The sequence below is a fragment of the Rhinatrema bivittatum genome, chromosome 4 (genome assembly GCF_901001135.1).
Source record: "Rhinatrema bivittatum chromosome 4, aRhiBiv1.1, whole genome shotgun sequence".
NCBI classification, from domain to species: domain Eukaryota; kingdom Metazoa; phylum Chordata; class Amphibia; order Gymnophiona; family Rhinatrematidae; genus Rhinatrema; species Rhinatrema bivittatum.
The window spans coordinates 170,989,975-171,007,634 of NC_042618.1; the positions used below are offsets into that span (position 1 = coordinate 170,989,975).

The 17,660-nt window shown below is 46.0% G+C and overlaps 1 protein-coding gene across 1 annotated transcript in view; it reads right to left on the minus strand.

Moving 5' to 3' along the window:
- Positions 1-7,202: 7,202 nt before the first annotated feature.
- SLC38A10 (solute carrier family 38 member 10) overlaps positions 7,203-17,660 on the minus strand; it is a 219,202-nt gene continuing 208,744 nt past the window's right edge. Inside the window, 1 exon segment of the mRNA XM_029599221.1 lies at positions 7,203-9,016. Coding sequence (XP_029455081.1) covers positions 7,929-9,016 — 1,088 coding nt within the window. The 3' untranslated portion in view covers positions 7,203-7,928.

Genomic DNA, 17,660 nt, shown 5'->3' on the forward strand with positions numbered 1-17,660 from the left:
GCATCCAGCCCTCTCAAGGGCCATACCATAAGACAAAATTGAGTCAGATCATTAAAAACAGGTCCCTGCCATAGCAGATCCCTGTACACCAGAAATAGGGAGGGGGGGGGTGTTCACCAGGAGCCTTCGCAGATCTACATACCATGGTCTCCTGGGTCTAGTGCCACCAGAAGCACCATACCTGCGTGACTCTTGATTTTCCTAATCTTCCTGCCCTACATGGGCCACGGGGAAAAGGCATACAGCAGCTTACCCTCTGGATACTCCTGCACAAGGGCATCGATGCAGAGAGACTTTGGATCTCTCCTGCAACTGAAGAAATGAGGAACCTTTGCGGTGCAAGAAATCGCCAGCAGGTCCAGAAATGGAAGGCCCTAGCTATCCAATATTAGGTGAAATGCCTCCTCTGACAATTTCCATTCTCCTGGACCCATACTCTGCTGAGAAAGTCTTCTCTTACATTGTCTTTTCCTGCAATGTGCGAGGCTGAGATCTCTTGAAGACATCCTTCTGCCCATTCAATAAGTTGGGCCATTTTCTGAGACACTTGCTGGCTCTTGATTCCTCCCTGCCAATTGATGTAAACTGTCGTTACATTGTCCAACATTATTCAGACCGCTCGACCCTGTAAACGAACTCTGAATTGCAAACATTCCAACCGGATGGCATGGGCTTCCAGCCGTTTGATGCTCCATTGAGACTCTTCTGTACGCCAGTGCCCTTGCGCTGTCAGCTTCTGACAGTGAACTCCCCAACTCTGGAGGCTCGCATCTGTCGTGAGTACGAGCCAGTCCGGTGATCTTAGGGAAACCCTCTCTCTCAAATGATCTGCTTCCAACCACCACTGCAGGTGTGTGCAGACATCTATCGGCAAGTGAAGCCGAATTGAATAGTCCTGAGATTGTGGGTTCCAACAAGACAGCAGGGATCACTGAAGAGACATATGTGCCCTCGCCCACGACACCCCTGCCAAGGTTGCCACCATCAGTCCAAACATCCGTAGATAGAACCACACTGTCAGGCTTATTATATTCAAACAGATGCACCTGCCCTACTTTGTGTCAAACAGAGATACTCTAGCGCCTGAGATGGCTGAAGACTGCTCTTGACCAATTTCACCACCCAACTGGGCTCCTGCAACATGGAGAATACCTATCGCGACACCAGGAGGCTTTCTTCCAGAGACTTGCCCCGAATCAGCCAGTTGTCCAAGTATGGATGAACCAGAATCCTATTGTCTCTCTACGTTGCCACCACTACCACCACTGTAATCTTGGAAAAAGTTCTGGGCACAGTGACCAGACCAAAGGGCAGCGCTCAAAACTGATGATGTCCCAAAACTGCAAATCGCAGAAAATGTTGGTGCTCTAGCTGGATGGGAATATGCAGGTATGCCTCGGACAGATCCAAGGCGGTGAGAAACTCCTCCGACTGCATAGCCTTTATCACTGAGTGCAAGGATTCCATGCAAAAATGAGTCAGTCACAAATGATGGTTGACCACTTTGAGATCCAAGATGGTGCAAAAAGAGTCCTCCTTATTGGGCACCACAAAATAAATGGAATATTGGCCCATTTTCTTGAAACGTGGGCACTGGAACCAGAGTCCTCAGACTGAGGAGTCTTGACAATGTCCATTCCAGCACCTGCCTCTTCTGCAGAGTGGCAAGACACTGTGAACAGGTCCTTAGGAACACTGCAAAAATCCAGCATAGTCTTCTCATATCACTTCCAGAGCCCACTTGTCTGTTGTGATCTTGATCCACCTCAGATTAAAAAAAAAAAAAAAAGCCTGGAGGAGGGTCGGCACACCTTCGTTAGGAAGATCCTTTTAAAAGGCAACTTTGTAAGAATAGGCATTGAGGTTGTAATTGCCAGCCAACGTCTCAGCCATAGCTGACGCCTAGCTGCTAATACTGAATTCACTGCTGTGACCAAGGTACAGACCAATCACAGTCCACATCTGCCAAACAATGCGGCTGCTGGTTCCATCACTGCCTAAGGTTTACCGACCTCGTGGGAGAGCAAGAGCAAGCAAGCAGGAAACAGGAAGTTATCTGCAAAGACATTGCTATCACTTCAAAGGCCTTCTTCATGAATATCCTTTAAGGACGTTTTCTCCTCTATGAGAATAATCATCTGCTTGACAACACACACAAGCTCTTCTGACTTTGGAAAACATAATTGCTCTCGCTCAGCCGGGTCCAGGGAAGACAGGCCCTCCAAGACCTGTCCCTTTTTGAAATTTAGCTTCCGGCACACCCCACTCAAGATCAATTAATTCTTGAATGACTTCTGTAACATGAGATCCCTCTCTTTCGCTCAGACCTGGACTCAGTCCCAACATCCTCAGTGTCTGGGAATCAATGCCGGTAGCTCACCTTTATGAAAGAACTGTCCCATGGTTCTAAAAGGTTCCAATCCCAGAGGGATTTCCATCCTCCAGGAAAAAATGATCAGTTTCCTCATTTGTGCCATCTGCAACCCCATCAGAAAGACCAGCAGCTGATTTAGGCGTGCCACGAAGCTTACCCGTAGCACCACGTATATGGAGTTTCACCATCTACAACCCAGAACCAACAATAGAGGTTGGGGCTGAGAATTGCACCTGAAGAAGGTAGAAGGACAGGTGCCAAAATCTATCCTGAGCCCACTAAACTACCATCTTCTGCTGACTAACTAGTTAGGGGAGGTCCAAGTTATGAAAATTTTTTTTTTTTTTGTCATACACCAGGCTGGGAAGAACCATGGTTTTTTTTGTTTGTAATCATTTTTATTAGAGAGTCATACCACCAATTGCAACAATACATGAAACTAAACATAAGAAATTGTCATGAAATACGACATGGGCCGTGGCTATAAGGCAAAACATACATCATAGAAAGACCAGCAATAAGTACAAAAGAACCATGGAAGCTCGCATATAAACTTAAACACGATCCCTCCAGTAAAAAGAAGCTTGAAGAACCATGTTTAATAAAATCAGGCAAAAATAATTCCTCCTGAGCTTCCAAGCAACACTGGCTTAATTATATGCAATGCCTGGCTGAGATACCCAAACAGGACAAGCAGCAGAAAAGGTAAGGCGTTTAGGATTCTTTGTCATAATCACTATCATTCTATCAGCACACTGAATAAGCACCTGAAAAGTGTGTTTCCAGCCTAAGCCACCAAAAAAATTTAGATGTCCTAATTATCTCGGACGTCCTTTTAGCCAAAGCAAGCATCAAATGCCCAAAATATAGGCTTCCAAAAGGGCCACAACCCGCCAGCTGCCTGTGTTCCCCAACTCCCACAGAAGCGGGAATGCATGTTGGATTGGCGCACAAAGACCAGGAGGAGGAAGAAGCCCTACAGAAACCCCTTCTCATTTTTTTTTCCAGTTTTAAAGCTTCAACTGAGTTCAGCCTGTCACAGCTGAGTACAGAGATGGTCTCTGGCTGTGGGGAGAGAGGGCATCTATCGTCACTGCCATGCTTGGCTTCCTGCATCCGCTGCTTGCCTTTCAGCTGTTTCAACAGCTAAGTCCATCCAGACAAAAGCCAGCCTACCGGACCAAGGCACTCATCTGAAGGACCATGGAAATCATCTCAGGAATTCTCAACTGGGGGAAGGACCATTTGGTATCACCACAGGAGAGGTGGGGCAAATTGAAATTCATTCTTTTTCTCCTTCTAAAACTTGAAGCAATCCCCAAAAAGGAGATGCATGTCCACCATCTGCTGGAGATGGTGAATATTGGCAGGCTGTCACTACAGGGGTATATATACTGTGATGTCAGCTTTGCTCCATCTCCATCTGCTGGTAGAGGTGCATATAAACCCACTGGTTTGGGATTCAGCTGTCTGGATGCTAAGAAATATTGGATTTCTCTCTGCTGCACCACCTCAAAGTAGTGGCAATGAGGTCACAGAAGAATTCAGTGTGCTGTGACTCCATTTGCTGGTAAGGGGATAAAACCCACTTGTATGGACTGGCTTGAAATGGTGTAGGACGACTCATGAAAGGAAATTAACAGGTAAAAATGCATATTCTCATTAAATTTCTATATTTAAGGGATCTTCCATCTTCAGCCCAAATGGGCAATGTTTGCAGACTCCTTTTCCCTCCCTATCTGGAGAGATCAAAGGAACAGGAAGGGAGTTACCCCCCAGACCACCACTCCTGTAGACAAATCTAAAGCAGCCCTGCTTCCAGCTGCTCCTGTCAATATCCTAAAGACTTACTCTGCTTTCTCAAGGCAGGATAGGGAGGCTTCCCCCTTTTTTTCTTCCCTACATTATTTATATGAGTCTTCTTTTGAGAGAATCAAAGCCAGTTTTCAGAGGGAAGAGATTAAACAAGTATTCATAAGGATCATCACAATGGTTCAAATCCCAAACAATGGCCAAAGTATACTTTTGTATTAAAATTATAATAGTGGTTTCTTTTTATAACAGACTGGAAGCACAACTTTACTTTCCTAAATCTGCTGGATGAGTATAAGATTTTAGGTTTTTGTAAAGAGGTGCTACGTATTAATTAGAAGAAAAGTGTCTTAAAACTTCCTGAGAAATAACATTAAAACTGAAAGGTCGTGGTGGATCCTGCAGTGGATGCCCAGATAGTGTAAATGGGCTGGAAACCAGATGACGTAGGCAAGCCACTGGGCTCAGGAACTCACTTACATTGGTGGCTTTCTAGAGCAGGGATTTATTGTACCCCTGTAATATTTTTGGAAAGCACTCTGGTTTAGGCCAGTTTATAAACACTGCAGTAATGTTATCCCTGTCTCCAAGGGGCTGGACTAAGAAGCAATGTCAGGACATTTATTTTCCACAGAGTGCGCGGTGGAAGCACAAGACACCTTCCCAGGATGGCTGGGAAGGCTAAAACAACTACAGAGTTTAAGAAGGCATGGGATAAGCATAGAGGATCCATAATTACTAAAAGTAGAGAGAATAGAAATCATGACAAGCAGCATGTTTTAAATGTTTATAGTACTTTGCTCACCTGATTCAAAGATGAATGTGGGGTCTCCCAGAGCATATAGCAAAGAGATTAAAATGAAATGCTGGTAGTGATAACACAGCCAAGAGACCAGAGTTGGCTGTTAGGCAGCAGTGGTAGAATAGCAGCTGGATAATTCTATAACGAAGTCCTAATGGAAACACAGGCACTCCTGTAGCCAAACCCATCTGGCATGCAACACTGGCAGAGCAGGAAGGCTCACTAGTAATGGTAGCTGTTTAAATCAGAGGTGGCCAACTCGTGTCTTCAAGAGCAACAAACAGATCTGGTTTTCAGGATATCCACAATGAATATGGCAGGAGATCAATTTACATACAATGGAGTCAGTGCATATAAATCTATCTCATGCATATTCATTGTGGGTATCCTGAAAACCTGACCTGTTTGTGGCCCTCGAGGAGTGGAGTTGGCCACCTCTGCTTTATATCATCGTACGATGATTGAATCAAGCTAGCAGATGGGTCTGTAAGGAAGGCTACAAGTTCTTTAATAACTAGAAGTCCTAGTGGAAATACACAGACTCACATTTGGCAGGGGACCTAGTAGGATGTTTAGGCAACAGGTCACACTAGTACTTCTAGTGATTTAGTTTAGAGCCTTGTGCTTAGGCATGGGAACTGTGGATGCTGGAGAGAACCAAGTGGGTATCTTGTATGGAGCCCAAAGGAAGGACCCCTTTCCTCTCTGCATTCCCCCCCCACTCCCAAAAAAAAGGCTGAATTTTACAGGTGATCACACACTGACCACTGTGAATGGTGTAATAATCCAACGCTTCCTGCAACTGGCAGCTGGCCTGTAACCCTAGCAGAGTGGACAGAATAACTAGACAGACTGGATGGGCCACAATCTTTTTCTGCCTTTACTTATTATGCTATTTCCTTATATACAATTACTTTATTGAATGTGGAATTAGCTTAAAAAAAATTGGGGTAGATTTTCAAAGGGTTGCGCACGTAAGATATGCGCACAACCCCCGAAAACCTACCCCTGCCGCCCCCTGAGTGCGCCAAGCTATCTTGCATAGGCTCGGCGGCGCGCACAAGCCCCGGGATGCACGTATGTCCCAGGGCTTCGAAAAATGGGCGGTCCGGGGGCATGGCTGAGTGCCCCGACACAGCGGCCTGGCCAGTGCCTCGGGCAGGCATAACTTTCTCAAAGGTAGGGGGGATTTAGTTAGGGCTGGGGGCTGGAAAAAAAGTTCCCTCCGAGGCCGCTCCGATTTCGGAGCGGCCTCGGAGGGAATGGAGGCAGGCTGCTCGGCGCGTGCAGGTTGCACAATTCTGCACCCCCCTGCGCGCGCCGACCCTGGATTTTATAACATGCGTGTGGCAGCGTACGCATGTTATAAAATCAGGCATAGATTTGTTCGCAATGGGTTGCGCGAACAAATCTACGCCTGCGCATATGTTTTAAAATCTGCCCCATTGTTTTTAAAGTCAGTTGGCACACTTCAAGGAATATCACAAAAGAGAATAATTGATATTCTATTCATAGCTGCTCCAAGAATGGCTGTATAACAAATCAATTATCTAATTCTAATAAAAAATGAACACATTTTGGGTAGGAATGTATAGCTATTTTAATTGGATAATCCTTGTATCTGTAAAATAATAGATGACAATCCCTTCCGTTTTCTTAGTGCCCAGAGTTGCTCCACATGACTGCTACAGCTTGACTAGTACTACTGGTAATATTATCCACTACTCCAACAGCAGCAGGGGATTTTTGCATATCTCCTATGATTGGTCTAAAAATCTGGACTTTTATTCCAGTCCTATTATTTCCATACAGGACCAGGCCTAGAGTTGCAGATCTGTGCTGTGCTTTCTTGACTGCATGGTTTAGTATAATCATTCACTTCCAGGACATTTTTATTCAAGTGTACTTTTCTGCTAAAATTGTAATTTTATTTAAATTTAACCCAAGGAGTTTTTGTATGAAAACATGGCAAACTATGCTGATCATCAGGAAATAGGTTTGTAACCACATTAGTCCACCTGGATATGTAGAAAAAAAGGTAGACAAACAAAAATAAAGGGGGGGGGGGGGGGGGGAGGCAATACCTTAATCAATACCTTCATGCATTTCTTGACTAGATGTTGGGAGTAACATTCCCTTCCTCAGGTCCTCTTTGGAAAGACAGTATTAACTAGCAATTTAGTCAAGAAATGTATTAAGAATTAAAAGTATCACTTTTTTTTTTGGTTTATTGACCTTTATTAGGCTAACAACATATTTGCACGTGTTTACAAAATTCAGTCTTGGTCCTCTGGGTCAGACAAAGGGGGCCCATCAATGCCCCATTTTGCATATCATGGGCACATTTTGTTCAGTCTCACAACAAAAATTGAAACATACAAGGAAAGAGCTATGGTTGGATAGCAGTAAGAACTGCTCTGAGCATACAGCAGGCCACAGGCACCCCATATACGCACATACACTCCCCTGTACAATTATCAATGCTGAACTGACAAGTAACACAAGCTCAGTAACAAAACCAGCTCTGGGGGAAAGTGCTCCAATTAAAAATATAAAACAAGGTTTAAACCACTTTCACAGAATGGAAACATGCAGTGCCTTCAGAAAAAATAGTATATGGTAGGCTTGGCTAGGATCCCTTTGGTAGTCAAAGAACAATTATGTTTGTATTTCAAAATATATTGCATCCAGCCCCAACATATGGCAAACATTTGTTTCACATATTATACAAGTACAAGACTGACAGGGAAAAGCCCCAATGCTTCCACATAACAGTATCCAAAGATCCCAGAGAGAACCCTAGGAAAAAAGTTCTTGGAAGAGATTTGCAGCTTAATTATTTCTATTAAATTCAAGTTCACTGCACAGCAGCATGTTACAGCTACGCCTACCATGGCACATTAGGCAGATGACCAGTGTGAATGCCCTGGGCTGGGCAAATCAGGTGTCCTCTTCGACCACTGGGAGCTGCTTGATGTGCCGGCTCTGAATAACCTGTAGGGCCCCCTCGGCTGCCTGGTTCAGTCGTGTCTCCAGAGCATGCTGCATCTCGTTCATTTTCACATTTGGCACATGCTGGAAGTTAATGATCATGCCATCCTCCTCACCCCCATCTTCTAGCATGGCACTCCTCCGCTTGCGCCGGGGCATGTCCAGGTCATTCTGCAGTTTAAGATCTCTGAGTGGTTTGATTTGTTCATCCTTCTCTGGCTTCTCTTCTGATTTAGGGTAGTGCATATTGTTTTCTTGTGGAGCCTGGGCTGGAGAAGCTGGTTTCTTTTTTTCAGGACTCTGTTCTTTGTTACTGATGGGATTGATTAATACATCATCTTGCTGCCTATCTGCTTTCGCTTCCTGGTCTATATTCAGAGCTTTCTGATGGTCCAAATCTGGTGGCTTCACAGCTGGAAACTCAGACTCTTTATTTTTCATCTGAGAACTATTTGCTTGTTGAAGATCTCTAGGGTTATTTTTCTGCAATAGTTTCGTTTCTGCCTCTTCCCTTGGTATACTGTCTGGGAGAATGCTCTCCAACTGCTTGGCAGGAACACCTGGCTCTACTCTCTGGGCAGTAGCTGCGGATTTTTTCTTCCCAGCTCCCTGTTCCATGCTTTGATCTGCAGCTCCAGTTCTCTGCTGTGCTGTTTCCTTGACCCTCAGCTTACTGTCTTGCTTGGTTTTGTCAGCATGGGGAGCATCTACATTTTTGGCTGCAAGACCAGGAGCATTGTTGTCAACTGCACCCAGGGGAATCTTCATACCTCTGTCTGACTCAAGGCCATCTGCAACATCATTAAGAGAATCCACTTCAGCAGGACCTGAATGCTTCTGTTCTGTTTTAACTGGCAACTCCAGTGATTTCTCACCATTTTCTTTTAGCTGCTTGGCTGGTGCAATGGGGAGATTTCCAAATCCCTGGTACTGAGAATCTGGGACATCTTTCTTCACAACCCCTTCAACACTTTCAGCCACTGGGTTCTCTTCCTCTTTACTTTTTGTTAAAGGTAGAACATGCTCTTGTTTTTCAACTGTGAAAAAATATACAAGATAAAAAGAAGAATATATAGAATAAAGTTTATATAAACACATGTATATATGTTTTAAGTAACCACTCACTAATTCATACAAAATACTACTTTGACATATTTCAGCAGCTTTAAATTACCAGCATTCACTTCTGTATGGGTAGAGAAGGAACAATCATAGAAGGGAAAGGACACTGCTCTGTGGCTAACATCCTACTTCTTAATCACAGTCCCATTACAAACTCACTTAGTCTCTCCATTTTTTCATATAAATACAATTTTCAGATTATTTAAAAACAATGGAGTCATAACTCCTGCTACCTACACAAAATATTTGACCGTCCTATGTTTTCTTACTCTGCTTCAGGGATACAAACAGTAGTCCATAAGGTGAAATTAGTTCTTATCTGATAAATTTCCTTTCCTTGAGTCCAGTAATGCTAGTCCAGATGAATGGGTTATATTCACTGACCAGCAGGTGGCCTCAGAGACCAACAGGTTTGCTATGTTGCCATTTATATGCATCTGGGCTGAACTTGGCCTGCCAGTATTATCTAACACAAGGTAACTATGGACAATTTCAGTTCAAAGTTATTTACATGTTCCCTTCCCCCCCCCCTCCCCCATTAATGTCAAACTACCAATGAACTTCCAGAAATACACGTAGTAGGAGATATAGAAAGTTTCACAAACATGAAATCACTCACCCACATAGAAGCAGAAAAGCACAGTTCTTTAATATCATTCCAAATTGAGATGGAAGAGACATGCAAGATTAGCAGCACCCGGAGGATGCTGGACTGCTCTGACTGGACTCAAAGGAAAGGAAATAATCAGATAAGAAAGCAGAGTTGCTTACCTTTAACAGGTGTTCTCCGAGGACAGCAGTATGTTAGTCCTCGCATATGGGCGACACCAGATGGAGCACCGACATGGAAAACTTGTCAACATTTCTAGAACTTTGGCTTGGCGCATTGAGCATGCCCAGCATGCCCTATACCATGTGTCCACAGGGGTCACTCTTCAGATTTATAACATAGAATTATATATAAATGAAAAATTAGGAGAAACCCAACTCCACGGGGTGATGGGCAGGTTTTGTGAAGACTAATCTCCTGCTGTCCTCAGAACATGTGTTACAGGTAAGCAAATCTGCTTTCTCAGAGGACAAGCAGAATGGTAGCCCTCTCACATGGGTGAATTCCTAGCTATAAGCTGCTTCCCAACACAAAAAGGGGACCAACAGAACCCAATCAGGTGCCAACGGGGATAACAGTGGTGTTGGTAACAGAGGGGAGAGACAGCCTGAACCCAGACAATAGGCCCTAGGCAGGGAGAGTTGGATTGTATACCTCAGATTCCGAAGGACATACTAGCCAAATCTGTCGCGTTGGCCATCACTATTCAGACAATAGTGAAACATGAATGTGTGGAGAGAACTCCACGTTGCAGCCTTGCAGATCTCCTCCACAGGAACTACTCACAAGTGGGCCATCGATGCTGCCATGACTGACAGAATCAGCCTTGACATGACCCCCAAGATGCAGTCCCGCCTGGGCATAACAGAAGGAGATACAATCTGTTAGCCAGCTGGATAGTGTCTGTTTGGCAATAGCAACACCCAACCTATTCCTATCAAAAGAAATAAAAAGTTGGATGGACTGTATGGGCTTCTGTCCGCATCAGATAGATGGCTAAGGCTTGCTTGCAGTCCAAACTGTGCAGTGCTCATTCGCCTTGGTATGAATGGGGCCTAGGAAAGAATGTTGGCAGGACGATGGACTGGTTAAGATGGAAGTCAGTCACCACCTCAGACAAGAACTTAGATTGCATACACAAAACCACCGGTTCATGATAAAACAGTGTAAGGTGGATAAGTCATTAAGGCCTGGAGCTCGCTGACCACCACCAAAAATATGACCTTTCAGGTCAGGTACTTTAGGTCACAGGCGCGCAGTGGCTCAAAAGGAACTTTCCTCAGCTGAGCTGATACCACACAGTAGGAAGCCTTTAGGGGAGGCTTCAATTGAAGTAGGCCCCACATGAATTATACAACTATAGGCTGTAAAGAGATGGGCATACCATCTACACACACCTTGGTGGTATGTGCCAACTGCACAGAGATGAATTAAAACAGAGTTGGTTTTTAAAGTAGCTTCTGACAGGTGTAGAAGGTAGTCAATCGGTTTTTATATGGGGCAGGAGAATGGATCTAGGGCCTTCTGCTCACACCACATGGAAAACCTCCTCCACTTCAATCCATAGGACTTTCTAGTGGAAGGCTTTCTAGAAGCCACCAGGACCCAAGACACATCCCTCACAGATCGAGTAGTTGCAGAATTAATCTCTCAACATCCAGGCTGAGCGCAACAGGGCCTGGAAGTTGGAATGCCGCAACCTGCCTCGATCTTGCGTGATGAGATCTGGGAGATGACCCCAGACTGATCGATTTCCAGATGGACAACTCCCATAGGATGGAAACCAGACCTGTCTCGGCCAATGAGGGGCCATAGTCCCCTTGTTCTCACGAGGCTTCAAGAGAATCTTTGCCATTAAGGGAATTGGAGGATATGCTTACAGAAGACCCTTGCCCCAGTGATAGGCAAGGGTATCCAAGGCTGGTTTACCATCTGACCTGTACAGGGAGCAGAACAGAGGCACCTTCCTGTAGCAAAGGAATGTGAACAGATCTATGTCCGGGCTCCCCCAGAGATGGAATATCCAATTCGCTACCCCCCTGGTCCAAGGATCACCTGTGGGGTCTGAAGACTCTACTCAGGCTGTCTGCTACCACATTCTCCGTCCTGGTCAAGTACATAACCCTGAGCACCATCCCGTGGGACAAGGCCATTAACCAGATCTGGACTTCTTCCTGACACAGGAGGTATGATCCCATGCCTCCCTGTTTGTTGACATACCACATAGCTTCCTGGTTGATAGTTTGGATCAGGACAACTTTGTTGGACAGCCAATCTCTGAAGGCCCATAGTATGTACCTGATTGCCTGAAGCTCCAGGAAGTTGATTTGTCAACAACTTTCCTGAGCAGACCAGAGACCCTAGGTGCTAAGCCCATCTGTATGAGCTCCCCAGCCCAGGGTGGATGCATCCATGGTTAGGGCAGTTTGGGTAGGAGGACTTTAAAAAGAGATCCCCTGTTCCAGATATGAAAGTACTCTCCCCCAGGATGACGAGTCCTGGAGAGACGGGTGACTCGTCTCTCCAGGACTCGTCCTGGAGGTTCTATGTGATCTGGCACCACTGCAACCTCAGGGTCTATTTGGCTCTGCATATGTGTAATCGTGCCAAGGGAGTGGACATGGACGGTTGTGGCCTTATGGCCCAACAGCCTCAACATGTGCCAGGCTGACACCTACTGGCTCTGCTGAATCTCTGCCCTGGCCTGAGCCGTGGCTAGTAGACTCCTATGAAGTCCAATTAAGGTGAAGGGCTGAGATGGGATTTTGGATAGTTGGTGATGAACCCTAGCAACTCCAACACCCAGATGGTCAAGTGCAGGGACCTGACAGCCCCTGCCTGAGATGTGCGACCAGTCAATCATCCAGACAGGGAAAAACATGCACCCCCAGCCTGTGGAGGTGTGCCACCACCATAGCCAGGCATTTTGTGAAGATTCACGGGGCTGACGCTAGCCCGAACGGCAACACCCGGTACTGGAAGTGCTGTTTTCCTACCACAAATCAGAGATACTTCCTGTGACTGGGGAAGATCTCGATGTAAGTGTATGTGTCCTTTAGATTGAGGGAGCATAGCCAGTTCCCTTTTTGTAAAAGGGGGATTGAGGTGCACAGGGAAACCATCTTGAACTTTTATTTTAGAAATTTGGTCAAGGCTCTTAGGTCTAGATTGGGATGGAGTTGTCCTGTTCTCTTTGGAATCGGGAAGTACCTGGAGTAGAATCCCCGTCCTCTTTGCCCTGTTGGGACAGGCTCGACTGCTCTGGCTAATAAGAGGGAGAAGAGCTCTACTAGTATCTCCTGATGTGCTACCAGCCCCAAAAATGTGCTTGGAGGGCAATTTGACAGGACACCCAATAGATTCAGTTGGCACCCTTGGCAGATGATGAAAAGAAACCACTGGCCTGAGGTTATACGGAGCCACTGGTTTGCAAAGAACCTCAGCCTGCCCCAACTGGAGGGTCCAATGTCCTGGGTATGGGCGACTGGCCTATGCTCACTACGACCCAGTCAAAACCCCAGCCCTGGAGTTGACTGAGATGCCAGCTGTAGCTTGGTGCACTCTGCTGCCTGGGACAGCTGCTGGAGTCCTAATGGTGATGACAGGAGTGGAGGACAGTATTTCCTTTGGCGAAAGATAGATTTTCTCTATCCCATTCTTGCCAGCCTTTTAGAAGAGTAGGACAGCTCTGGAGTGCTGGCAGAGAGTTGGAGAGTTTCATGGTGGTCCTGAAGCTGGGCCACCGCATCTCCCACTCTATCTTCAAAGAGATACACGGCACCTCTGGTCAGAGATCCAAGGTCCGCAACCATGCCATTCTGCAGGCACAGATTCCCGCTGCAGAGGCCCTCGATGCTGTCTCAAAAAACATCATAGGTCACTTTGACCTCATATTTCCTTCACTCCAGGCCCTTATTTACCAGCAACATGAGAATGTTGTGCTGCTGTTGAGGCAGCTGCTCAGCCACCTCCTGCACATGCTTACAGATGTCCTGCGAGTACTGGCTCATGTAGAGCTGATATGAAGCAATGCAGGCAATGAGCATGGACCCCTGAAACACTTTCTTCCCAAGAGTGACCATTGTTCTGTCCTTCCCTGGAGATTGCAGAGGAAGGCCATGCCTAAAGTAGTCATGGCCTTCCATTTGAATCAAGCAATTTGCTTTTGTTCTGCAAACATGCAGACTTGGCTGAGTACAGACTACTTCTTGCCTTAGATAGGAGAAGAGTTCCATTGAGATATCTTCAGGTCACTGATGTCTTGAGGAGGTTTGATCATCTCTTTGTGCTATATGGTGGTGTGCAGGAAAGTGAGGTAGCAACTACAGTTGCAGTGGCGCACTGGGTTAAAGAGATTATTACAGGAGCCTATGTGGTTTCTGGTAGGTATTTACCAAAACAGGGGGGGGATGCTGATTTCCACAGGAGCTCAAACTACTTTTTGGGCAAAGCTTAAGTTGGTATCTCTTTTGCAAATTTGTAAGGCAGCGACTTTGTCTTTGTTGCATTATATTCTAAGCTTGCTCACATAAGGCCAGGGAAGAGGCCTCTTTTGCCTCTGGGGTGTTGCCAGCAGGTTTGGCAGCATCTCACATTATTCAGGAGTAGCTTAGATACAACCCATTCATCTGAACTGGTATGACTGTATGATGGGGAAGGTAAAATTAATTCTCTGAGGACAAGCAGGATGGTAGTCCTCACTCATGGGTGATACCATCAGATGAAGCCCTGATACAGAAAACGTATGTCAAAGTTTCTAGAACTTTGACTTGTCACACTGAACATGCCCAGTATGTCCTATACCATGGGTCCAAATGGTGTCCTTCTCCAGTCTCTCTCCCATGTCCATTACAGGCCTCCGTGAGATATGTCCCCTATTCCTGGGGGCATCATATGATGTCCATGATTGCCGCTTATGCACATAAATGACCCTGAAGGGATATAGTCTTTCGTTTGTCAAATAGAGCAGCTCTTCAGGCTGACAACCAAGCCATTGGCATCGGCATCAATGGACCTTCGAGCCGCACCAACGGACACCTCTCCAACATCAGTGTCGATAGGGGCACCAGAGACTGACTGACCATCAATCTCCTCCAAGCCGATGACGTCTGGGTTGTCTGCCTTGGCACCAAGGAATAAGCCAAGCATTGGCATCAGTCCCTGTTGATGTATAGTGCCGGGCATGGGGATGGACCGGCTCATGCTGTGATGGTCTCCACTGGTCCCTGCTGCCAGTCACTGATCCGCCTTGCGAGTCCAAAGAGGTTCTTAGCCACCCCCCTCCTTCCTCCCAGTTGATGTTGGCATTGTCAACATTCGAGGAGGAGCTAGAGTGGCAAGTACCAGCTGGTGGTGGAATGGGCACTGCAGGGCATCGGCGCTGATACCATCTGTCCTGGAACTGCTGCTGGAGAAGCTCAATGTGCTCATCAGTACATTAGCGACCTAGCTGGCGTCTGTTCGTGGGACAGCATTGGTGTCTGGTGGGGCACTGATGCCTCCCTCTACTGATATGGTGATCGTTGCTGGTTCCTCCTCCAAGGAAGCTCCACCTAAGCCAACAAATGCTGAGGCCTATAGCCCCTCTATCCAGCTTTGCCATGCCTGCACATCTAGATGAGGACTGAGTGCCTTCTGCCCTATCCCATGTGGCTTAGGATGAGGGTTCTTATGAGATGATACTTTGGAGTCCTCCTCCAAGGGCTCTGAGGATCTCCCCTCAGAACCTTCTTCAGAAGAGCAAAGGAAAACTCTGCCTGAGGACTTAACCTTTGCAGGATTTGTGCGGGTGAGGGCAGAAGCAATCCTATTTCAATTAGTGACAGAGGAGGACACCAGGCACAAAATGCTTGGGAGCCTCCTGAGGAGATTGTGGCAGTGCTGGTACACGAGATCCTTTAAGGAGCTGCTGCTGAGGATATGGGAGCCGTATGCATTTGGACCACAACCTATGTAATCAACACTGCAACACTGAAATTCTTCAGACTGAACAATAGCCACTAGAAAAAACAGCTTTCAATGTAAGCACCCTTAGAAGAATGTTGCTAATAGGCTCAAATTGTGATATCGCCAAAAAGGGCAAAACCAGATTCAGGTCCCAAGAAGTGGAAGCCTAATATGTTTGATGCCCCTCAAATCAAGACCCAGCTGGATAAGAAGGCAAGTATCTACCCAACATACATCACTCTGTAGAACAGTAGAGTTGATCCTTAAAATTCAGGGAATAACTAGTATTAAATAGTAGAAAAAAATAGTGACTAGTTTGCAACAACCAACAATTGTTCATAAATGTCTCCACCATATATGAATGTACCTTAAAATCTTTATCTTCTAATTTTTATTGATGTCAAATATGTTAAAATGAATTTTTGTAAAAGGGGGAGACCTCAGTACTGGTAAGATATCTGATTTAACAGATTCTCATTGTCCAGTCGTTGCAATCATAGGTCTTGCCACCTCTTGTTTTTTTTAAAAAGTTTTCATAAAATCTGTATATGCTATTGATCCTGCCACTCTGTGTGTCCTTTTATTTCTTTTTTTTATGCACATTCAAATGGCTCTGATATCAATCGAATCCAATGATGATTTCACATGAGATTCAAAGCCTTAATTTAAAACATCCAGAGACTGAAATGTCTTGCCAGCGATCATAATTCAGCAATAATGCCCAACATATAATTACTTTAGAGCCCCTGCCTCGCCAACCTTCTGGATGAGGACAATGGGTCCAGAGTGCCGGCGGATAGCTGTTGGAGGGTTTCATGGTGGTCCTGCAACTGGGCTACCAGGTCCCTCACCCTATCGCCAAAGAGATTCTCCCCAGTACACGGCACTGCCATTCCTGAACCTTTGGACAGAGATCCGAGGCCCGCAGCCATGCCATTCTGTGAGTGCCTAGTCCTGCTGCTGCAGATGCCCTCGCTGCTGTTTCAAAAACATCATAGGCTGGAACACTTTCCTCCCGCTCCTCGGTACTGCCAAGGAGTGGGTCCGAGAGTGCCTAGCCCTATTGAGGGCAGATTCTGACGCTTATCGAATCCGGTAGCCTTCTGGACAAGGTAGACCCCCCGTCCGCTTTCCTGTTAACAGAAGGTACAGTGAAGAGGTGTTCCCATATCTTCAACAGCTGCTCCTTAAGGACTTCGTGTATTGGGACCGCCACAATTTCCTTAGGAGACTCCACAAACTGGAGGATCTCCAGCATCTTTACTCCTGGGGAAATTCTGTGCAAAATATTTTAAAATTCTGCAAACTTTATATTGGTGAAAATAACAATTTACATAACAGTCTTTAAGTAATTACATTTTAAATTAATACAGAAAAAAGTTATTAGAGGTGCAGAATGTTAAATATTTTGAGCAGAATTTCCCTAGAAATTCACTGCAAGAGTGACCCTTCCACTCACTCTCCCTATTTCCCTGGCCACTTTGCCCTCTCAGGCCCCAACTCCTCCACCTGCCAGTATCTCTCCCCTCCACCTCTAGGCTCAACCCCTTCCACTCTTATCGCCAGTCCCAGAGTTTAACCCCGTTCTCAGTACTGCCCCTCACACAGGCTCCAGTCTGTCCATCCCTCTCTCACACACATGCTCCCTTCTCTCTAGTATACATACACACCACACTCATAAAGGCTCCCTCACACTCTTGCACACACACATCCCCTCATACAGGGTCCCTCTCTCTAGCATACAAACCAACACAGGCTACTTATGTCTCTCTCTCTTCACACAGACTGTCTCACACATACACAATCCCTTCACACAGGATAGCACCCTCACATAGACACGATCCCTTTTTCATACATACGCGCTCCCGATCTCTCACACATACACACTCCTTCAGTGCTCCCAATCTCTCTCACACATACACACTCCTTCATAATCTCCTCATACAGGCTCTTTGCCTCTGGCACGCACACTCAAGCATTCCCCCCCCCCCACCCCCTCCTGC